This window comes from Penicillium citrinum (genome assembly GCF_028827155.1).
Source record: "Penicillium citrinum strain IBT 23319 chromosome Unknown utg000007l:1.0-2040159.0:1.0-2041076.0, whole genome shotgun sequence".
NCBI classification, from domain to species: Eukaryota; Fungi; Ascomycota; class Eurotiomycetes; order Eurotiales; family Aspergillaceae; genus Penicillium; species Penicillium citrinum.
The window spans coordinates 1,210,653-1,232,843 of NW_026622692.1; the positions used below are offsets into that span (position 1 = coordinate 1,210,653).

At 47.6% G+C, this 22,191-nt stretch overlaps 9 protein-coding genes across 9 annotated transcripts; 5 read left to right on the forward strand and 4 right to left on the reverse strand.

Annotated features, from left to right (window-relative positions):
• Positions 1-400: 400 nt before the first annotated feature.
• Positions 401-2,056, reverse strand: N7469_008120 (uncharacterized protein; the record flags this gene model as incomplete). Its single annotated transcript, XM_056647038.1, has 3 exons — positions 401-1,728; positions 1,831-1,881; positions 1,948-2,056. 3 exons carry the CDS (start codon positions 2,054-2,056, stop codon positions 401-403), a joined length of 1,488 nt encoding a protein of 495 aa, XP_056498589.1.
• A 468-nt stretch (positions 2,057-2,524) lies between these two features.
• On the reverse strand, positions 2,525-5,630 carry N7469_008121 (coatomer subunit beta; the record flags this gene model as incomplete). The annotated part of the gene is made up of 6 exons (XM_056647039.1): positions 2,525-2,667; positions 2,739-4,344; positions 4,396-4,785; positions 4,835-5,047; positions 5,097-5,256; positions 5,326-5,630. The coding sequence occupies 6 exons, from the start codon at positions 5,628-5,630 to the stop codon at positions 2,525-2,527; spliced, it is 2,817 nt and encodes a 938-aa protein (XP_056498590.1).
• Positions 5,631-5,995: 365 nt separating this feature from the next.
• N7469_008122 (mago nashi family protein) lies at positions 5,996-6,903 on the forward strand (the record flags this gene model as incomplete). Its single annotated transcript, XM_056647040.1, has 7 exons — positions 5,996-6,030; positions 6,089-6,126; positions 6,189-6,284; positions 6,348-6,411; positions 6,541-6,628; positions 6,696-6,821; positions 6,889-6,903. 7 exons carry the CDS (start codon positions 5,996-5,998, stop codon positions 6,901-6,903), a joined length of 462 nt encoding a protein of 153 aa, XP_056498591.1.
• Positions 6,904-7,513: 610 nt separating this feature from the next.
• N7469_008123 (GID4/VID24 family protein) lies at positions 7,514-8,644 on the forward strand (the record flags this gene model as incomplete). Its single annotated transcript, XM_056647041.1, has 4 exons — positions 7,514-7,885; positions 7,942-8,092; positions 8,158-8,515; positions 8,578-8,644. The coding sequence occupies 4 exons, from the start codon at positions 7,514-7,516 to the stop codon at positions 8,642-8,644; spliced, it is 948 nt and encodes a 315-aa protein (XP_056498592.1).
• Positions 8,645-10,002: 1,358 nt separating this feature from the next.
• On the reverse strand, positions 10,003-14,311 carry sskB (uncharacterized protein; the record flags this gene model as incomplete). The annotated part of the gene is made up of 2 exons (XM_056647042.1): positions 10,003-12,295; positions 12,345-14,311. 2 exons carry the CDS (start codon positions 14,309-14,311, stop codon positions 10,003-10,005), a joined length of 4,260 nt encoding a protein of 1,419 aa, XP_056498593.1.
• A 3,106-nt stretch (positions 14,312-17,417) lies between these two features.
• On the forward strand, positions 17,418-19,018 carry N7469_008125 (ammonium permease MEP2; the record flags this gene model as incomplete). Its single annotated transcript, XM_056647043.1, has 4 exons — positions 17,418-17,492; positions 17,553-17,617; positions 17,684-17,938; positions 17,998-19,018. 4 exons carry the CDS (start codon positions 17,418-17,420, stop codon positions 19,016-19,018), a joined length of 1,416 nt encoding a protein of 471 aa, XP_056498594.1.
• Positions 19,019-19,769: 751 nt separating this feature from the next.
• N7469_008126 (uncharacterized protein) lies at positions 19,770-20,342 on the forward strand (the record flags this gene model as incomplete). The annotated part of the gene is made up of 1 exon (XM_056647044.1): positions 19,770-20,342. One exon carries the CDS (start codon positions 19,770-19,772, stop codon positions 20,340-20,342), a length of 573 nt encoding a protein of 190 aa, XP_056498595.1.
• Positions 20,343-20,863: 521 nt separating this feature from the next.
• Positions 20,864-21,188, reverse strand: N7469_008127 (SUMO family protein SMT3; the record flags this gene model as incomplete). Its single annotated transcript, XM_056647045.1, has 2 exons — positions 20,864-20,926; positions 20,982-21,188. The coding sequence occupies 2 exons, from the start codon at positions 21,186-21,188 to the stop codon at positions 20,864-20,866; spliced, it is 270 nt and encodes an 89-aa protein (XP_056498596.1).
• A 453-nt stretch (positions 21,189-21,641) lies between these two features.
• Positions 21,642-22,089, forward strand: N7469_008128 (uncharacterized protein; the record flags this gene model as incomplete). The annotated part of the gene is made up of 4 exons (XM_056647046.1): positions 21,642-21,644; positions 21,703-21,753; positions 21,821-21,833; positions 21,899-22,089. The coding sequence occupies 4 exons, from the start codon at positions 21,642-21,644 to the stop codon at positions 22,087-22,089; spliced, it is 258 nt and encodes an 85-aa protein (XP_056498597.1).
• Between the last annotated feature and the right edge of the window lie 102 nt (positions 22,090-22,191).

Consider the following 22,191-nt stretch of genomic DNA (forward strand, 5'->3'; position numbering starts at 1 on the left):
TAAGTTATTCCAATCTTTCACACATACTAGTATCCAATATTCTTTCAATCCGGTACTATCTAGGCGTATCGGAGATCAGAAACCTTCAGTCAATGATTTTGAACCGTTTGGGATAAAATGTACTGATACTAGTGGTATATTGATATCTATTACAATAATCCAAAACTGTACAGCTGGACACAGAGCTTTGACTGTGCCTAGCAGAACAACAATTTCACAAAAACCAAAGAGCATCACAGAAAAGAAGCAATAGCACTCTTTCAGGAACCAAAATCTTACATGGAAGCACCGAAATTCTCTTGCATAAGGGTATCATGAAGGGACAGCAAAAGACCCGGGGACACATTGGAACAGATGAGCTTGACGAGTAAACACGAAATGCCGACGAGACAGAGGAAGATCATTTTGGCCCTTCTGCTTCATACATATGGCCTGACTTGGAGAGAACAGTGCCGAGTCCTTGGTGGATTTCGCACTGGAATGCCTCAAATGGCACCTTTTCACCGTCAATGCTGATATAGCCATCTTTGTCGTGGGGTACCAGGCGGTATGCCCTGGCTTTGCGAATGGCTACATCGGGCATGTCAAAGAACCTGCCTTCTGGGATTTCGGTCATCATTTTGAGCGAAGTAGTGCGACTAACAGTACCGTCAATGGTGACAATGTCCATCAACCCGTCATTAGGGAGTGAGGCAGGGAAGAAGTTCGTGTCCTTTGACATGATGGCCATATTGCCCGAATAGAAATTTCCCATGTTTTGACCCGGAATAATCTCCCAGTCCTTGGGGAGTTCATCTTCGACGGTACCATACTCAAGCTCAGGGAGTGCTGGTGATTGACTTGTAGCCTCAACTCGGATGCGGTCTGCTAAGGGGTCGTACTCTTGGGAAGCATATGCCCGGTAGTGATCTTTGATGGCTTTCTTGTCATTCATTTCGACTTTGATTGCCAAGTCGCAGGGGTAGATTGTCCGTTGCATCAAGCGAACCAAAAATCCATATGTGAATCGTTGAGCGCCCATCCACCGAACATTATCGGTACCCAAGTCAGAGTCAGCAACGATTCCAAACGACTGCGAAAGGAACGAGAGCGTGCGGCTGTTTTTCTGAGTGACTGAGACCAAATCCAATGGGGTTCTCAATGCTTTGACGATTGCTAAAGTTGCAACAGAAACGCTTTCTGTACCGAGGCAATTCCAAGTCATTCCATTGCCGGAGCCACAAGGAAGCAGCGCAACGGCCATTTTAGCCAATGCTTCTCGGCCATTGGGCCGTTTACCCAAGCCATTGAAAACTTCGTATGGGAGCCCATCACCAGAGCAACAAATAATCGCATCGTACGCGTCGAGATCAAGATGTTCCGCGATTTTAATGGCATGGCCCCGGTACTCAGTGGTTTGTACGTCAACTTGGCAGCACGCTGCAGCCAAAATTGGCGCTGCATATGTTTTGTAAAGATTTGAAGCGGACCCTTTCCCGCCAAAAGGGTTGATCAAAACCTTGAGGCGTTTCCTGCGCTGGGCAGTACCATAGGCCATCTCAAGAAGCTTCTTCACCCATAATTCAGCAACGGGCTTCACTTTCTCGGTGAGAGGGTAGTGAAGGCCGGTGACGGAGACATCGTTCTTTGTCGAGTGTTCTGCGTAGGTGATGGCCAGGGAGGAGGGAGTCACTTCGGCGTCAAGGACATTATATAGGGAAATCGCGTGCGTTGTCTTCGTCTTTGTCTCTAAACGTCGCGTGAATACCAGTTAGCCCCACTGCAAAGGAATGCCAACCCGATTGACTTTATCAAAATCGATCGCCGGAGGGGCAGAGGGTCCCAACTTACTCTTGCATAAACCGCAGCAGCTTCGGTCCGATTTACGAGAGGTTCGATCATCTGTCGTGGCTGTCAGCAAACACAAACCAAGAGTTTAAAAATCATACGGGAAGTTGAGAAGCTTACCAACGACGGAGAGTGAATCACTACCAAGTGTTAAGGATACCGCGTTGTCGACGATCAGGGTCTGGTCGTGCGCGTCCGGCTGCTCCGCAGGCGATTCGGAGGCTGGCATTCTGATGAGATAGTGATATGAATGATTGGAGCTTAGCGCATTATAGAAAAGATCATTATAAGCGCGAAAATGCGGAATATTAAGGGGTTTGGAGTTCTCTAACAATAAGTGGAGGAGATTAGTCTGGGGCAGGGGAAGGATCGAGGATCAACAGCCGCAGGTTCCGGTTACTGGGGAGCCTCGGATGTTCCATGTACTATGGACCCTTACTCCGTGGCTACACTAGTACAGTATTAGGATGTGCACATGCAGAAAACACGTATATAGAAGAGCATTATTTCTATTCCACTACACCTTGGCCTTGATAACACAAATTCATACACAAATTTGTCTTTGAGAAAAAAGAAAAGGAGAAAAAAAAGGGATCAGGGACAAGGGGAGAATGAAGATCAAGTCAAAGGGGGAAAATAATAAGAAAAATCATATAGACTGGAGCCCGCTGGAAAATAAAAATCAGAAACGCTCGACTTAAGCTGCCGCTGCCTTGAGGCCCTTCAAAGAGCCCAGGCTCAGCGCCAGGCCTTGGGAGCGACTTCTAATCCGAACGAAACCAGTAACCGGACCATCATCACCCTCCTTTTCAATGCTCAAGTTCGCCAGTGCGTCCTCGCCTAAAGGAGTAGCAGTGTTAGTGAATAAGACAGGATAAAATAATACGAGTGCAAAGCAAATAAGTACATACCGAATACACTCCGGGCGTATAGGTTGGCGCTCAGGAACCGGCAGTCGCCCTTGAGAGACGCCTCGGGAGTCAAGCAGGCCATGTTGGTGCTTTCCATCAGTTGCTTCAGGAACTCACGCAGAGTCTTGGCCTTGGAGTTAATGTTGACCTTGTTCTCCCATTCGAACTCAGTCCACATCGAACGGAATTGGGTCTCAGTGCAGTGCGCAGGCTGGATGTAATCCATGATATCGGCGTGAATATCGTTAAGAATGACGACGTGAGTCTCCGTAGAGCTGGGACCATCGTAGACAATGTTACCAAAGATGACACCCGTGTCGGTGGAGGATACCTTGACAGTGGCTTGAACGTTGAGGAAGTCACGAGGGCCCAAGTTGTGGGTGGAGGGACGTTCGACAACCTTGAGATCTCCAAGAGTAGCAAACTCCACGGACAAGTTCTGCAGGGTCTCTGTTGTCTGGTTAACGAGGAGCACATCGAGCACGATATCGAATTGGTGGACGGTCACGTAAGCTTCAGCATAGACGGGGTCGGAGAAGCCAGTGAGTTGCACGACGCGGCTGAGCTTAGAGGCAGCATTTTCCACGGTGGTATCTCCTCCAGTGGCCTTGGCAAGATCAAGATCGATCTCCTCGGCACCCTCGACAGTGTTCTTCTTGGTGAATTGTCGGATAGGGATGGCATCGTCGATCTGCACGGCAGTCTTCGCCTTTTCGGAGGCCTCCTGGGCGGCTCGCTTCTTATCCTCAACTTGAACCATAGCACGGAATGCCTTGCGAGTGTCTTCTAAGAACGTGGCTTCGAGATCCTTCTTCTCGGAGAACTCGGCCAGGGAGCGGACACATGTCATAACACGGTCAACAGAATCCTCATCGATGGGGGCCTTAACGAAGTGAGATTGACCAACACGCATGATGGAGATCATGATAAGCATGGCCTCAGCACGGAGAGCGTTGGTGCGAGCGGCATCCTGGGAAACCTCAGAGTGACGCATAACAAGCTTTGTGAGAGTGGAGGACAGAACAGTGGCTAAATAATAGTCACCATCGAGAATGAGTTGACGCAAAGGTGGCTTTTGAGCGGCCTTGACAGCCTCAAGACGAGCGGCCGCGGCCGACTGGCTAGTCAAAGCACTCTCGGTCGCGTATGTTCCATCAGCAAGTACCTTCCGGGACCCAGTAGGAGCAGTCTTAGCACCATTTGCCTGTTCCAAAAGGAGCGCGTTTTCTTCGGGGACCTCCTCGAGCAGCCGTTGCTCAGAGGCCAGGATGGGGATTTCACCAAGGCTGGCCCGAATCTTCTTCCATGCCTCTCTAATGTCCTTCTCCTCCAAAGAGTACTCTCCAACAACCCAAAGAACACCCCGGTAGACCTTTCCAGCACGAACTTCGCTCAGAGTTGAAACCAGACGATCCACAATTGATCCACGCAGATCAGGGAACTTCTCAACAACCTCCTTGACGAAAGAGATGACATCCACGGCCGAGTTGTTGTTGAAATCAGCAATAAAGTCCATCAGCAGATCGACAACACTGGCGGCGATCTCCGAGAACTTGATGGCGCAAGTGTGTATTGACTGAACCAAAAGCTGGCGGTATTCGCTATTCTATAAATAGTATTAGCATTGGAATGATTAAGAACCAAGCAGAGGATTTACCTGTTCGTATTGTTCATCCACAGTCTTTGCAAGCTCCTTCTTGAGAAGCATCACGATCTCCTCCACGTTTTTGCTCGAGACCATCTCCAAAGCAATACCGAGAGCCTTTCTGCGGACATCAATGTCGGGGCTGGAAAGTACACGCAGAATCTCCATGGTTAAATCATCCAGAACGCCTTCGTTGCGAATTCTCAATTGATCGACACGATCCAGCACAATAAGCTTGACATTGTTGTCGGCCTCCCGGATGGCCAATTCGATTAACTTGCCAGCGGAGGCTTTCACGGCGACGGGGTTACTGGTGAGGGCAGTGAGAGAGGTGGCGGCTTCATAGACCACGGTACTGGTGGAGGCATCAAGGAGTTCGAGCATAAGTTTGAGGTACCGCGACTGTATTCAATTAGTACTGAACCCCAGTTTGTTTAGTTGTCTAACATACCTTATTTTGGGGGTTCTGAACAGCATCCTTCCGCAAGAATTCCAGCTCGGCCAACTGGAGGAGCTCATCGGTGTTGGGGATGGTATCAAAGGTGGTACGAAGATATTCCAAGGCCTTTTGGTGGCTGATAGACATGAGGGCCGCGAAGGCATTACGCTTGCAGGTGCCGTCGGTCTCCGTTTCGAGGAACGCTTGTAGGAGCTCGGGGGGCGTCTGGAATGAGGGATTCGGAGTGTTGGAAGATGGAGGCAACAGCCCACACCGAGTTTTTGCGGACGTAGGCATGGCGGTGCTCGAGGCACAGGCGGGCCGAAGAAAGGAGGGGCTCGATCAGTTCGGGCTCACGTAGTTTGCAGAGGAAGCGAAGGGTGTTTCCCCGGACATATTCGTTAGGATGTTGGAGATCATTTCGAATACCGTTACTGTAAAATGAATGAGTGTCAATTGTCTGGATCGCCCCAGAGCAAAATGGTCACGGGTTTCCTCCTTACCAGACCAAGATCATCTCCTGCTTGAGCTTGCCATTCGAATCGAGTTTCGGACAGATTTCATAATAGAAATATAGCAACTTTTTCAAAGCCTTGCTCTTCGAGGGCATAACGAAACGGATGATATGCATCAGAATCTGGGGCATAGGGTCGCCATTGAGCATGATCGTGATAATGGTGCGCATGGTATCCAACTTGGATTCATCCGTTCCCTTCTCAAGCTGAAGTTTCAGCTCTTGCACGGTTGGCTGGTCCGCCGTGTTATCCAGATGGACCAGACTGTATGAATTCTCTAGGAAGGACGCCATGGTGGTGGGATTGAAAGCGACGGCCGGGGTTGAAGGGGAGCTTGCAAGTTGTCAGTTCGGGGGGATGTTTTGAACACCTCAGCGCACCGCAGGTACACACCAGAGGGATTTCTCCCGGGAGATAGCAGGTTGATCAGGACCGGAATAAGGAAACACGCGCAATTAAATTAGAACAACACCCCTCGCCAGCCTAAGAATCATGGGCGTGTTGGATTGGATGCGCAATGTAGAGGGGAGTGGGAAGCATCAACCTGTCCCTTTGCGGGCCGTCTGTGTGAATGACTAAGCTCGTCCACACTTCCCGCCTTTTGCCCAGCGTCATTCCACGAATCTCGACCGCGATTAATTCTCCCCACAGATTAACGATGTCGAATAACGAGGCTTTCTACCTGAGATACTAGTAAGGATGGCAATACTCCTGGGTCCAGGTTACCGCAGCTGCTAATACCCCATTGCAGCTCAGGTCACTCTGGGCGGTTCGGACATGAGTTCCTAGGTTGGTCTACCTCCATGGGAAATGGGAGATGAGAAACGTTCTTACTGACCCCAGCATTCTAGAGTTCGACTTCCGTACCCTTTCCGATGGCAGCAGCGCTGCCGTGCGCTACGCGAATAACTCCAACTACCGCAATGACTCCCTCATCCGCAAAGAAAGTGAGTGCCTGGGGCATCGCCCAGGAACCAGCGCAACGGACATAATCTGATAGCAGTATACAGTGTGCGTGAGCTCTGCCGTGATCCAAGAGATCAAGCGCATTATCAAGGAAAGTGAGATCATGAAGTATGTCTCCAATTAATTGTTCTTCTTAAAACAAAATAAAACAAAACAAAAAAAAAAAAAAGACTTGAGTCTCTTTTTTTTTTTGGGTGGTCTAGACCAGACAAGCCAGACAAGCTAATCCCGGTACAGGGAAGACGACTCGAAGTGGCCTCAGAAGAACAAGGACGGACGCCAGGAGTTAGAGGTCCGCCTAGGAAGCGAACACATCTCTTTCGAGGTATGATATCCACCTTGAAAATACGGTCAAGGTTCTTTTTTAAATTCTAACCGCGCTTACCGCGCAGACCGCGAAAATTGGCTCCCTTACGGATGTCAACGATTCCTCGGATCCTGAGGGACTCCGAGTGTTCTATTACCTGGTGCAGGATCTGAAGGCACTTATTTTCTCGCTTATTTCTCTCCACTTCAAGGTAGGGCTCACCGGGTGTGGCTGGTTGCTAGGCACATACAAGCATACTGATGATGATATCTGTACAGATCAAGCCCATCTAAACGAATATAAGAACACAACAACGATGATTATAGGTAGTGTGAAAAACTGTGGGAAACTATCAATTTTGTTTTTTAACGATACCGGGCGTTTATTGAGAATTGTTTCCGAAATAAATGGGGTTCATCTACTATAGTACTTTTTTTTCCCCAGTCGTGGAAAGCCAATGCAGATATTGAAATGATAATCCAAAATCGGCTCTTTAAGATTCGCCACAGATCGAGTCGTCCGCCACAGGTACACAATATTACCGTCAAATTTGGACTGTTCGATTCCAATATTGAAATTAAGCATATTTAATATTAAATATACAACTGTGTAAATTATTAAATAATAAAAAGTACATATTCATCCTCTTCAGGAAATGCTGCGTTCCTGACGTACATAGTACAGTTGATGCCTCAGGCCAAAACGCCTCCCCCGCGCTCGCATGACCCCAGTCAAATGGACCACTTCCCCCCGAAGAGTAACTGTCTTTCTTCTCACTTCTCACTCACTCTCTTTTCCTTCTTCTCTTCCTTCTTGCTAATTCTTTTCATCGCTTTGATCCGACTTAGTTGCGCTCTGTTTTGAACCGATGTCCGTCATAATTATTCCTTAAGTTTATCTCCAATGCCGACTCCGAGTAACAATCAGCCAACCTCGATCGCCGAGGTGGTCTCCACGCGCACCTGTCCACCAGACCTTGATCGAATCTCGGCTTGGAGAGACTTCCCGGAGCCAACTGGTTCGCTCAGTGATCCCTTGGATGAATTACTCTCACCTCCGAGTGGCACGGCGCCCGAGGTGCTGAGTCGGTCCGACGATGGAAATGCACTTTTAGCGCCCGAGGCGCTGAAAGTGGAGCAGAAGTTGGCTGCTGGCACGGACTTGGATTTGGACCGTGATAGATCTGTTTCCCCGACGGAGTCATGCAGTCATGGCCGGTCATCCCCGGTGATGCCGACGCCCTCGCTGATGCGTTATGAATTTTCCAATGTTCGGGTACGTACCGCTCTCCTCTCATCCGAAATAACTTTCTCAATTGACCATCGCGTTAGTTATTGCCAAACCACACTTCTTCGTTCCTTCGTTCCGGAAGTAGATTCGCGGGTACTCAAATGTCTGACAAACAAGTCTATAACGTGGATGTGGAGATCAAACATGTGGACATAGCTGAGTCGTATCTTTGCGGCTACCTGCGTATCCAAGGTCAGTCTCTCATACAGGAATGGCGCTCTAGCATATGCAGCTTTTACTAACCCGAATTACTCTAGGCCTGACCGAGGATCATCCTACATTGACGACGTTCTTTGAGGGTGAAATGATTGGCACCAAACACAGTTTCATCACTCGCAATGAGGAATGGGGTGCCAACGAAAAGACGGATATACATCACTGGTCTCGATTTCCAGCCTGGAGACCGCTCGCCAAACAGGCGAAGAAGACAGACTTCACGCTTCGTAACTTTGCGCAGCATGAGCACGTATTTATGCGATGGAAGGAATATTTCCTCGTCCCAGACCACCGAGTTCGAACAATCTCTGGCGCCAGTTTCGAGGGATTCTACTATATCTGCTTCAACCAGATACAGGGATCCGTCAGTGGTGTCTACTTCCATGCGAAGAGCGAGCGGTGAGTTATTTTCTTTCTTCGGAGCCATGGAAATATCCAATTTACTAATGGTGTACTATCAGATTTCAACAACTTGAACTGAAGCATGTCGAAGATCGTGGATGTGCGCCAGTAGTCGAGTTCCGTTAAATTCGAGCTCGGTTTCTGGCGCTCATTTCTATCATTCATAATACGGCAGTGACGCCGTCCTTCATTCCCATATACCATCTTCCTCTGTTCTCGCTATCCGACATACCAGGCCAACCGCTCCATCCTCTCCACTACTACTTCGCCTATACGAAATTCCGCCGTCGTCCTCCATCTCAATCTACTCTCCAACTCTTCTCTGCTTAGCAACCTCTCAGAATCTCGGCTTTGGAGCTTCCAATACCTCATATACCCCATTGGTCAAGCATCAAACACGCTCGCCAGCTCTTGTTTTCAAATTGTATCTCATGCCTCACGAACTTGGACCTGGGAAATGGCGTTTTTCATCTCTAGTGATATCGGTCTCCTCGTTTCAGAGAGCTTCTGTTTCAGTTTCAGTTTCACTTTTTTCTTTTTCTTCTTATCTCTCCACCTTTTTTTATATCTTTACCTATTTTTTTTATGATAATGACCAATATATTTTCGAACCTATTTTTCATAATGCGTATTGTTTTGGAGTTCATCCGAGTTTCAGCTTCTCAGATCAAGCTTCTCGGATTAACTGTAGAACAATTTCTCAACTATTCTGCAAGTTTCCTACGTAATATTTCTAATTAGAGGGCCATCTGCATCAACACGCTAGTGCATGCCCGATTCTCTGACATTGCTGTAATTTTTACTATAGAGGGTGACGCTCCAGGGTTGATTGACGGGTCAATTACTTGTTCGAGCCCTCTGGACAGGGCTGTACCTATAGCTATATATTTAGGGCGCAGGGCCTGTCCATTTAAAAGTAAATTTGGATTTTGTACACAATGTTAATAGAAAACAGGGTAGATGATCTACCTCCAAGTAGATCATGCCCTAATTGGAGCCCTCCAACTAGGGCCAGTAGTAACTTGAAGCGATTGTGGGTAGAGAATGTACTAAAGTGGCTCGGAGTATTCGATGAACACAACATAACATTGCAACCCTAGAGTAATTTCAAGCGCTAAATTCAGTTTTTGTTTCCATGAAAGACGATGATGTGCCATTCTGAGACACATGATAGAGCCCAAGAATGCAAAACACTTCCAACGCCGAACAGAAACATCAATACAATGAGAGCTCCCGACTCGTATATACAACAAGTCATAGAAGATGATAAAGACAGGCAGAGAACGTTAAGTAATGAAAATAGTAGCATTAAGGGGGTATCACATGCGATTCGTCTGAGGTTGTGTAAGTCAAGTCAAGTCGAGATCGAGCGAGTGTGGAGAAAAAAAAGATTTGCATGAGAATAGTGTTTCTTCAGACCAAGTGTCATGGATTGGTGCACTGAGAAAAGGATAGGGAGAGAAGTAGAGACGAGAGATGCGAGATCAAGAAGTGTATGAGTTCTGGCGACTAGCAGAGGAGGAACTGCTGTAACTGCTAACTTCACTTCCGGGTGTTGGGGGTTCCAACACCACTTGTTGACGAATAGATACTATCCATTCATGCTGAAGAAGTTCAGCTGCAGTAGGCCGTTTAAGAGGGTCACATTCAAAGCAACGACGGAGGAAATCGATACCCTGATCAGACAGCTGGTCGTTGTTTGGCAGTACCGGCTGATTGCCTTGGGCGATGTTGTACATGATCGCCCATTCATTATCCAGGGTAGACCATGGCCGACGGCCAGTTGCCATCTCAAGAATGACGCAGCCGAGAGACCAGATGTCCACGGCGCCCTGGTGGTCTGCGAGGTTGGGCGTGTCACCACGAATAACCTCAGGAGACATGTACATTGGAGTTCCAGTGGTGGTCTTTTGATTCTTGCCCCGGTTTTGCATTTGGTCATTTTTGCCGGTTATGGGATCCTTAGGACCGCCTGGGCCATCTGTTGGAGCCACGGTACGACCTGTTCTGGCGATGATCTTAGCAGCGCCAAAATCGACGTACTTGATGATTCCATTGTGATCAAGCAAGACGTTCTCAGGCTTGATGTCACGGTGTACAATTCCAGCTTGGTGTAGATAAGCCAGACCCTCAAGAAGTTGAAGAGCATAAACCATAATCACTGTTTCATCTTCAATGCGGCCATGCTCCAACAAGCTGGCAAGGGAGCCACCAGAACAGTATTCCATGAAGATATAAACCTTGTCACGGTGAACTTCGATACCATGGTAGGAAACGATGTTCGGGTGATCCAGCACCTCCAGAACGCCCATCTCATCGCGAATTTGCTGAGCAATCTTGGGAATCAGCTGGGGATCCTGTAATCGGATCTCCTTGACCGCCATCAAATAGTTACTATCCAAATTGATGGCGACATAAACAGAGCCGAATGTACCTCCGCCGATGAATTGACCTTGTTGCCAGCGGAGGGTGACATTGGTAGCAGATGATGATAGGACTGTAAGATAACGGTCGGCCTCATTGGAGCCCTCCAGCACTCTTCCGAGGGCTTGCCGTTTGGCGTCTTCTTCAACTCTCCGGTCTTCGATTTCGGTGACCTTGGCATGCCATTGTTCACGAATGACTTTGGATGCTTCCTCATCACTCAGAACACGTCCTTGGCCAACCTTTCGGGAGCCGGAGCGTTCTTCCATGCGTTGCTTTTCAGCCTGGGCTGCGAGAGATGATCGCGCACCCATGATGTCGAAATGAGATATCAAAAGAGACATGCAGCCTGCAACTTTGGACCTAAGACGGCTGAATTGCTCCTCGTCTAAAGACAGCAAGTGTCGACTGGAGGTAATTGCCATGGCGAATTCCAGCGCAGCTACCGCCCACTTGAAAGTTTTTCGATCAGCAGCATCACATTCATCGCAGATGAACGAAACCCAGTCAAGAGATAAGTCTACCAATCGAGCACTGTTCATAGAGCGTCTGTTCGCATCGACATAGTTGGAAGAACGTTTACCAAATTCGGTTGCAAATGCATAGCAAGCCTGGACCAAGTCATTATTCTCCCATGTCTTCTCGCGCAATTGGCTTTTGATAACAGCCAAACTGTCCATAATAGACATGGAAAGCTTGAAGGAGATCTTTTTGATCTTGTTCAATTCCACGTTGACGCGGGCAAGGTTGGCACGCTGCTCGATCGCCATGTCTAGCTGGATACCAGTGAGCTGAGCTAACTCCATCCTGGCATTCTGGAGCCGTTCTTGCATGCCCTCGACAACCAGTCGAAGTTTGCCAAGTCGAACATCAGTTGGCTGCTCCAATATGTCCACATGCATTTCCTTGCCGCCCCATCCCAATGGTTTCTCGGGGCGGATAACAAGCACATAAGGGACATGAGATGAGTCTGGACTGGTGGCATCATCTCGGAAAGACGTGGCAAGGATAGCCTGGATATCGGCTGGCCGATTCCACAAGGAATGATGCGCAATCAGATAAACACCTTTCTGGCCGACGGAGCCAGGTGAAGTAACCAGGAAATGGTCGGATACCAGCAGCGCCTCAAAAAAGTCATATGCAATGTCGGCTGAGAGGTTGTACTCGGTTGCATTTTCGAACAGCTGACAAAGAAATCTTGAAAATCGGTATAATTTGCGTTGGCGAATACGTGTTGAATCCAATATGCTCTTGTATCGCTTATCCATGTCCCCGGCAGTCTCCTTTGATCTTGGTACTAGCTCACGTTCAAAATGAATCATCAACCGTTGGAGAGATTTGGCAGTTAGGGCACTATTTTTTGTTAGTCATTGAATAGAAAAAGGTATTAAATCATCCATACCTAAATTGCTCGGCCACTTCAATATCACCGCCATCCAGCTGGCGGCCGATCTCAAAGGAGTAACCCCATTCTTGTTCAAGAATTTCGGCTTCCTTAAACGTGTTCTTATTGGCATTCAACTTCCAGTTCAGGAGTCGGAAATAGTATTTCATGGCATCCAAGACAACTGAATCAAAATTCTCGTCAACACAAGGTGGCAAATCCCAACCAGGCTCAGGCCTTGAGATAGCCAAGTAAGTTTGTTTTATTTGTACAGCCACTTTCATTAGGATTTGAAACTGAGAGATCATCTGGTCCACCAAGATAGGAGACTGTTGGGCGGGGTCTCTCATATTCTTCGCGTAAGAAAGGCGCACACGAATGATCTCCTGAATCAAACGGGACGGGAAGTTGATCAAAGTCAGAAGTTCTTCGATATAGGGTGGTAGATGGCGGACTGCAAATGCTTCGGAGTTCTCGATCAATGTACTTTTGGCCTTTTGGATGACGGAACCGATCCCCTTGAGCATACTGTGCTCGCCTTGTAGAGTCTTTAAGCCGTCTTCCTTCATGATACGATCTAGGAAGGATGAATCATCGGACAAGTTGTTTTGAGATGGGACTCGAGAAGCACTGAAATCGAGAGCGTCATTTCCCACCCAGCTTTGCAAAACAGCAAGTTGAGTGTTAATCAGAGCGGTTATGTTATGCCAGGCGAAAATTGCCGCGCGGCTGGAATGAAACTCCTCTGAAGCAGCACGAGGATTCGCATTTTCCATTTCTTTAGAGGTCGAGTATAGAATCTCACACTTCTCGATTTTCTCCACAACATCCTCGACTTGTTGTCGGGGTGGCTTGCCAATTTCCGCTTCACCTTTAATTTGAAAGTTGATGATATCTTCAACAAGTGGACCAAGGTGAGAGCGAGATTCTTCGACTATTTTTCGTTGGAGAGGGATACTTCGGCCACACGTTCTTGCTTTCACGCCGAGCCACAAGGCATGGCTCAGAGCCGCAGATCTTTGAGACTCCGTAGAGCCAATGAGTCGCTGTTTCTCTTGCCGCACCACATCACCTTTTAACACTGATGCTAACATGGAGTGCCATTCGAGTCGTTCCTGGTTCTTTGGATTCTTGAGTTCCTCCATACTCGGTAGGTTATCATCGGGGAGGAAAAGTTGGGTGTCGGGATCATAAGGGTCATCTTCATAAGGGGCCTCGGAAGAAGGAGAAGGGTCTTCTAAGTCGGCGTCACCAACCATGACGTTGGGAGATTGTGCGTCGCTGAAGTGGTGGTACCAAGCTTGTGGATTGGCCCGAATTCGTTGAACATAGGCCTTTTCTTGAGCGCGATATTGCGCGTTCGGGTCGCGTCGAGGGCCTCTCTTGGCAGACGAAGATCGTTGACGGTCGTTCTGAAGGCTGATAAATTGTGGTGGACGCCGTTGAGGGGCATATGTATTGGAGGGGGTTCTTGCAGGTGCAGAGGGACGTTGCGCTCGCAGATCAGGCATCGCAACAGAGTCCGGGGTTTCGAGCGCGTTGGAAGCTCCAATGCTAGCTCCACGTGCCCGGACGGTCGGCGTGCTTGACCATGAGGACAGACTCGAAGGGTGAGATGGAGGGGAGGAGGTAATGGTGGTGGCCGGTGTCTGAACCTGAGGATCGAATGATTCCCCAAAGGGTGCGTTGGCCATCATCGGATATTGAGGGGGAAACTCGTCCGATGAGCCCGAGCCATCCGAGTCATGGTTTGAAATGTCGGGATGCTCCATGGTGGGCGAATTCTGAGGAAGCTCACACGCTTTCGAGACGGTCAGGATGGGGGTTGATGCATCCAGGATGGGGTGATTGGAAGTGATAGGAAACTGTGGCGGTGGTGGGTGGCGCATCCAATAGGATTTACTGCCGGCGGACAAGTTTCGGGCAGCTTCAGCTGGTCTTGTGGGATCGTCTTTCAATTTTACCTTTTTCAGTTGGAATACCATCTGAGCACAAGTTTCAGTGAGGTATGTGGCAGCGAGTCCGCATCGTTTTCGATATTAATTTATACCCCTGTACCTGGTCATGGGTGATGATCACGTCGTCAAGGCGGAGGAGTTGTACCTGCGATGTACATATATTCCAGTATACAGGGCTATACATATCACAGACCGACACGATGTGTTGTTAGTATGCCCATTCTACCGATCGTGCAGGCAGCAGAATATAATTGTTCAATAGTGAGCACTTATAGTAAGTACTCCTACTGCTAAATCAAAGTGAGGGTGTCACTTGTACTCTAAGAATTGCTCTCTTACAAATGAGGCTTACCATGAGGCACTACTATAGTAGTACTATAGTTACTTCAATTAGGTAGTTTGTCACTATTAAAGAGGTGACATACCCTGAGCTCTACCAGTATGCAGTACGCGGACTAATTAGGAATATTAGATTTATGATAAATCCTCCTCAAAAGATGAGTGCTGACATCCGTTGTTGGTTTTCCATTATCTAACCTGTTAGAATGGTAAAAATGTACTAAGTGCTACTGGTAGTGCGAGTCACAAGGTCTATAATGGTCACAAGTGTTCAGTGTATAGGCGAGAGCACGCAATACATTGATTATTTGAATATGATTGTTTTGCACGACATGCGATGCTTCTGTCCTGAATAAGCTAATCTTTTGAAGAGGTGGCAAGATCTTCAATCCAAATAAAACTAGAACGACTATCCCAAGATGCCCCAAACATGTGGCTATCACCAGTACGGACGTCAATTTAATGACCTTATATAATCCAATAGAATTGATATTGGCGGTGTTTGGGCAATAATCACTATGTGAATGTACATACTTATGATGAATGTATTAGAGGGGTCTATTATGTGAGTTCTCCGCTTACAGACCTGACCCTTAAGACATCATCCAAGCTAGATAAGCAACACCCTGGTTAGCTAGAGCCCTGCAAAGAGTACTAGTCTATCAATCTTGCAGCTCTTGTTGATTTATTGTCCAAAATCCCATTGAGATCCTGACTAGATCTGGAGATTTGTCGATCAGTGGAGCCAAGAACCATCGCGATCCGTCGCCGCACAGATCAATCCTGTAGTAAACTTAGTATACGTAAATGTATACAGTAAGTCTGCTATCCTAGTAATGTTATCTGCTTGCACAAATACGTTAAAAGTGTAGAAGGATACTTCTCTTCTGACGTAGATGTTATCTGTGGAGGGTCAGATACTTGAAATGTTTCCATCATGTTAGTAACGCTTGAGTCCCCCTCGATATGAGAAAAGAGTTCACTGCTGACAGATAGCAAGCTAACAGATAAATCAATAGCGTAAATATAGATCAAATGCGACTGCATCTTGACGTCAACCTCCTTGAGAGAACTACTGTACTATGTATGGCATTAGAGTAGTTATTCATAGGGCAGATGCCAAGAATATTTTCGGTACACAAAAGCATCCTCTCGTAAATCGCCGCCCAATGAGGACTCCAATACTTATCTGGGCTACCTCTAGGTATGTACATAGATGGCATTTTCCGGGCCGCGTGGTAGGGAGGCTTCTTTAGGTTGTCACCCCATGCGTTCTCCATTATTACTATTAAATTGTACATAGTCGCACGGTACCTGCAGTGGACCCGTTGCCCCAGAGAAAAACACCCGCTCCTGCTTGCAGTACTTCGCCTTGTCAATACGAAAGTAAACGATCAAGGCGCGAGGGGGTGCTGATATTGAATTGCTGGATTTCCTTGTTCTCTCAAAATGGCTCTTTTGAGCTTTTGGTACGAACTAGCTTCAAGAGTTATCTATGTTCATGTGTGGTAGACGAAACATGCCTCGAGTGGCGAGGTCATTTGAACAAGCGCAGAAATATACTACAAGACTTGCAGAGAATGCCTAGCCCCTTGGGATCGCATAAAGGGAGCCAGATGATAAGCTGAGCACAGAGGACATAGAGTTCAATAGGGCGATGTTGATTGGTTGCGTGTTCTGTTTGGTAGATAAGAGCTTCTCTGGACTGACACTGCACTATACAGAGTAAACAGCACTACAGAGTCCAGCACTATAGTTGTACCCAATCTTAATCTCGTGAATTGCAATGAAAACAGAGAATCCCATTGAGTGTCTTCCTTTTTCATCCTGTACAAATTTCTGCTAAATTATATAGGAACTCGTCCAAAAAGTGTGATATTATAAGGGTCCCGAAGAGGCTAGCACAGTTCTTTTCTGGCCCAGATAAGGTATGCTGCCAGCTGATTGGCTGGGCGCCAACCTCATATCTACAACCAGTGACAGTCGAATCTCCAACTACTCAAACAGTATCGAAGTTTGATTACGCGGTGAATGGTTTGTTTTTCTTATTTCTATTATTTGTCTGCATGTCAAGATGTCGTCTACACTTTCCGAGTACCATTGCCTCTGCTTATCATGCCTGCCCTAATGTGTTTCGCCAACTAGATACACCATGGTGCACAATTACATAAATGATGTTTGAGATGCACTGAGATAATAACAGTAATACTAGTATATATTGAATTCATCCATCATACAAACACTTTTGGCTTCCCGTGGAAAGTGTTCCATGTTGAGCCTCTTTGGTAGACCCGTTATGGTAGACCCGTAATTCCCCGGTGCATGGGTCCCATTCTGTCTGGAAACGCCCCCAAATTCGTTCTTATCCATAACAATGGCTGAAATGGCCGGGCTTGGCTCCAGATATCGGTCAGATTGGATAAATCATAGTAGAAATTACCATGACCATCATCTTTTGGTTCCCACTATCTGAAGCTAGGATTGGTGATTCTGATACCCTTCTAGCGTGCCCAGTGGAGACTCTCCATCTTGATGTCCGAGATATTGCGTCGCTATTTAATTATCGGACATTGTCCCTGCAGTAATTGATAGATCAGCTTCTTCTTCTCCTTTTTCTGGCCTTGACCCCAGGGCTTACTTCATCCATTGCTTCTTTCTTCTCTGTCAACATCCAAGCTCAGCCACTTAACTACCCTGGACTTGTCTCCCAGGGTCCATTACTTCAACCAACCCATTTGGGCCTGTTCTAGCTTCGTTTATCTACGATAATTGGCTATCTCGCTCGACCTCAGCCATGTCTGTCGAGTATAACGGGACCATTGCCACTGGTGGTGACTCTCTCCACGATGACCTCAACATCTACTATAATGTAAGCCACGTAAACAAACGCTTCGGCAAGAACTTTCAAAGCTGACTCCTTTTTCGCAAGGCCGGTGATATCTCATGGGTCATCATGTCATCGGCCCTAGTGCTGCTCATGATTCCGGGTGTTGGGTATGTAATACAACTTGATCGCGATTTTCCTTGTCCCAATAACCACTGACAGTCACTACAAAATAGTTTCTTCTATTCGGGTCTGGCCCGTCGGAAGTCTGCACTGTCTTTGATTTGGCTATCAATCATGTCCGTTGGTGTGGTATCGTTTCAGTGGTTCTTCTGGGGATATTCTCTCGCCTTCTCTCATTCCGCTGGAAAGTATATTGGCGATCTCTCGAACTTCGGCATGAAGGATGTTCTAGCTCAGCCATCTGTCGGAGGTGATGCCGTTCCCGACATTCTCTTCGCTATCTTCCAGGGCATGTTCGCTTGTATTACGTGAGTGCGCCAATCAAGATATCCATCTATCCAGTATACTAACACCAGTGACTTTAAAGTGTTGCTCTTGCCGTTGGTGCCATTGCCGAGCGCGGTCGTATGCTTCCGTGCATTGTTTTCATGTTCATCTGGACGACTATCATCTACGATCCTATCGCATGCTGGACTTGGAACCCTGCAGGCTGGGTCTACAACCTTGGTGGATTGGACTTCGCCGGTGGTACTCCTGTTCACATTGCCTCGGGATCCGCTGCTCTGGCATACTCCCTGATGCTGGGCAAGCGCCGTGGTCATGGCACTCATGAGCTAAACTACCGCCCTCACAATGTTACCCACGTCGTCATTGGTACTGTCTTCCTCTGGGTGGGTTGGTTTGGTTTCAATGCTGGCTCTGCTCTGTCGGCCAACCTTCGTGCTGCTATGGCAGCCGTTGTCACCAACCTGGCAGCTTCGGTTGGTGGTGTCACTTGGTGTCTGATGGATTATCGTCTGGAACGCAAGTGGTCGACCGTTGGTTTCTGTTCGGGTGTCATCGCCGGTCTGGTTGCCATTACTCCTGGATCAGGATTCGTCACCCCCTGGGCTTCAGTCATCTTCGGTATCGTTGGTGCCATTGCTTGCAACTATGCCACTAAGCTGAAGTTCCTGCTTCGTGTTGATGATGCCCTTGATATCTTCGCTGTGCACGGAATTGGTGGTATCGTTGGAAACCTTCTCACCGGTCTCTTTGCTGCCGACTACATTGCTCATCTGGACGGCGCAACCGAGATTGATGGTGGCTGGATCAACCATAACTATATCCAGCTGGGCTACCAACTTGCCGACTCTGTCTCCGGCATGGCCTACTCCTTTTTCGGCACTTGCATCATCCTGTTCATCCTCAACCTCATTCCTGGGCTCAGCCTTCGGGCTCCTGAGGAAGATGAGATTATGGGTATCGACGATGCTGAAATTGGCGAGTTTGCCTACGACTATGTCGAGGTCCGTCGTGACATTATCACCGGTATTGAAAGCAGCGAGACCGGCTCTAAACGCACTGTGACTCCCACTGGAGAGCATGCCATTGAAACCAAGGTCTAATCCTTTTGGCTATTGGCATCTCGAATGAACATTCCTTAATACATTAATATCCTTTTCGGTGGCCTATTCCTGTCTTTCATTATCACTCTTTTACCTTTTTTTTTTTTGTTCGACCTTCAGCATCATATGATTGGAATCATTCATGATGAGTGATATATTATTCCATTTCTTGTTTCATTACATGCGTTGACAGATACCCAAAATATTTAAGAAAACTCATTTAACTAAAAATCGATTCAATGATTCCCTCCTCAAGCATTTAAATCTTGAGGTGTCTATGAGTATGGCTGCCCCTCAGTATCCTGAAACACGGTCCATCCATGGACCGTGATTGACTGCTAGGCTGGCGTTTCTACAATTGCTATGCATGTGATTTGTTCACAATGAGTATGTTCAGCAGACTTATATCATACTGTAAAAAGTTACATCAGCTCTCTAGCCGAAGAATAGGAATTCTTGAATTCATTATGTAGTTAGTTACAGTATGTAGATGTTGACATGTGTGACCGTCTGCTGTCCACACCTCGGGTGACACCAGATCCGGTCTAGCCCGCCCGCTTCCCCACGATCGACCAGGGTTGCGTTAGTGCTGTGACGCCATTACCTGTGATCTACCTCTTTAGACTCTCTTTCTCCCCTCTGTGAATCTTCTACATTCTCCTGATATAGTCATTTGGGCATTTTTCACTCGTTCATACTCCATATTCGATATTTGCTCGTTCGTCTGTGGGCCCAGAAAACTATTTGTGCCATGTCTGACCCGGGAGCCGAGCTTGAAACCACCCTGCGAGATCTATCCATTGGCGAAAAAGGACCAGTGCAGGATATTCGGCGTCCTGCAGCGAAAATCACGTCTAGCCCTGCTCCTACTTCAACCTCGAAGCCCCGGAAGCCCGCAAAGACACCAGTTGCAGACTCCTGGGAAGATGAAGCCACATCCGACGATGAGCCTACTCAACAAGGAGATGCTGCACCGTCTCCTTCGGTTCTCTCTCCCACGCTCAGTGCAGAGGGACCTTTAGACCCTCCGCCTACGCCTATATCACCACAAACATCCAATCCCTGGGCGGCCGCAGAACGCTCAAACTCCCCCGCTGCGGGGCAACGCGATCCTAATCGTCGGCCAGAGAAGCAAACGGCAGTTGCTGGCCGGATGATTGCGGGCGCTCTGGGAATCCGGGCACCGAAGCGTACAGAGGAACAGCGTGCTTACGATCGCTCCGTTAAAGAGCAGGAGATCAAGAGGCGGAACAGGGAGCGCGAAGAGCAGGCTAATGCCAAAGAGGAAGAGGAACGCGCGAAGGCTGCGGTATGGACTGATTAGCTCTTACATGGGCTAATCGATTGGCCGCTCGTCTGTCATATATAATTTTTGATTGTACATATGTGATGCCCCAATATTCTTTTGTTTGGCAATATCTTCTGCCGATGAGACAAGGGCGTGCTTGGAATTTTGCACAATTGTTTTCGTCGGAAGGTGACAGCCTGGGGAATCTTGTAACCATCATTTGCCTATTCTATATAATCAGGTCGAGTTTGGAAACAGCTTGATTATCTATTGATTGCTGCACCCTGTAGCGATGGTAGCTTCACAGTGGGGGGGAATTTCGGAGGCAAAGATTTCTATTCTTTTTAGAGGTCGTTACTATCCATGGGACATGTAGAATCGCACGATCGCCCTTCCATTTCTGTAAATTCGTTTAATCGTAAGAACACCAAGTGAAACACGGATTTTCGCAAGGAGCCCTAATAACGCGCATGATTTTGCACGGCAGCAGGTCCATATGCGAGATCATGATGCCCGGAATAGCCGCAACATCAAACTCCTATCATTCGAGACAGTGGTCAATTCCCACCACCAATCTGCTCTTGGTGAACTTCCAATGTATCTCCATCGGCCATCTCAAGCTGTAAGATGTTAGTGAGTATATACTCTTCAAATCTCGTTGGAATGGCTACATACAGTGTCCGGGGTGTCTTCAGGGCGTACACGAGTACCGTCAAACAGGAATCTGACTGTGGACATCTGCTTTCCTTGTCTCTCGCAAAAGGCATCCATCAACTTCTTGAGCTGCGTCGAGCGCTTGATCTTGAAGAAGACTTCATTATTGTTGTCGGTAACCTTGATGTTCAGGTGTTCTACTGGTGCAGCGCCTTCCTCTGCAGCCATGATGATAGTCTAAAGCTGTTGAGACCCAAGGTATCAGAGCGGGAGATAAGAAATAGCAGGCATGATCATAGGGCGCTTACACGTTCGTTTAAGGTGGGTTGGTGGTCCTGCTGAACTATGTGAAGACCGGGATAGAGAGTTAGTAATTCGCGTACGATTTCAAAAGAAATTGCATTGCGCCGGAAGACCAACCAAGTAAATGCGCGATGATATTTCGCAGAACAGACAGTGAGAGTGGAAGGAGAAGTGGGAGTGAGTTAGGTGAGGAGAGATGATCGAGAATCGATGGCAGAATGGCGGCGACTTTTAATCTACATTAGGAAGGCGGAGAATACAATTTTGCGTCACATCCTATCGCAAACACAAGTTCTATGTGATTCTCCCTTTTAATCATATGGTTTGCTGTTTATAAAGCAAGTTTGGAAACAGAAAAGTGAATTCATAATACACAATATGGTTCGAAAGATTTCACATCATGAAAGATATTCATCTGAATTGACTTTTGAATTATCAGGGCAACCTCCAACAAGACTTGTCCCACGAGACACCTTGTCACCCGCGTGCTGTATGTTCTACCGCAACCCAGCTTTAACATTCCCCGTCCAGAGCAGATTGCTAATTTTCTCCTCAAGTGTGCAATTCAAAGTATGTGGCTCTGGAGCCCGCAGCCATGACCACTTCTAGGAGTGACGGAGACTAACATGAGCCAGATTGCCTGACCAAGAATTCTTACAAGGAGGAGAAATGCCAGGCGCAGATCGACGCCCTCTACGAGTGTTGCAATGCCTTCTACCAAAAGAATGGGGATCAGGCATCGGTCGTGAGCTGCCCCAAGCCCGAACTATTGCGGCTTAAGATGAAGCAGCGAGCTCAAGCAGCGGAGGAACAAAACCAGAAGTAATAAAACCCTGGAGAAGCCGGAATTACGTAGTAGATATAGCAAACACAATATAGAGAATTCCAGAATGGCATGTCGCAGCCCCTTTGCAGACTAAGCTCCCAT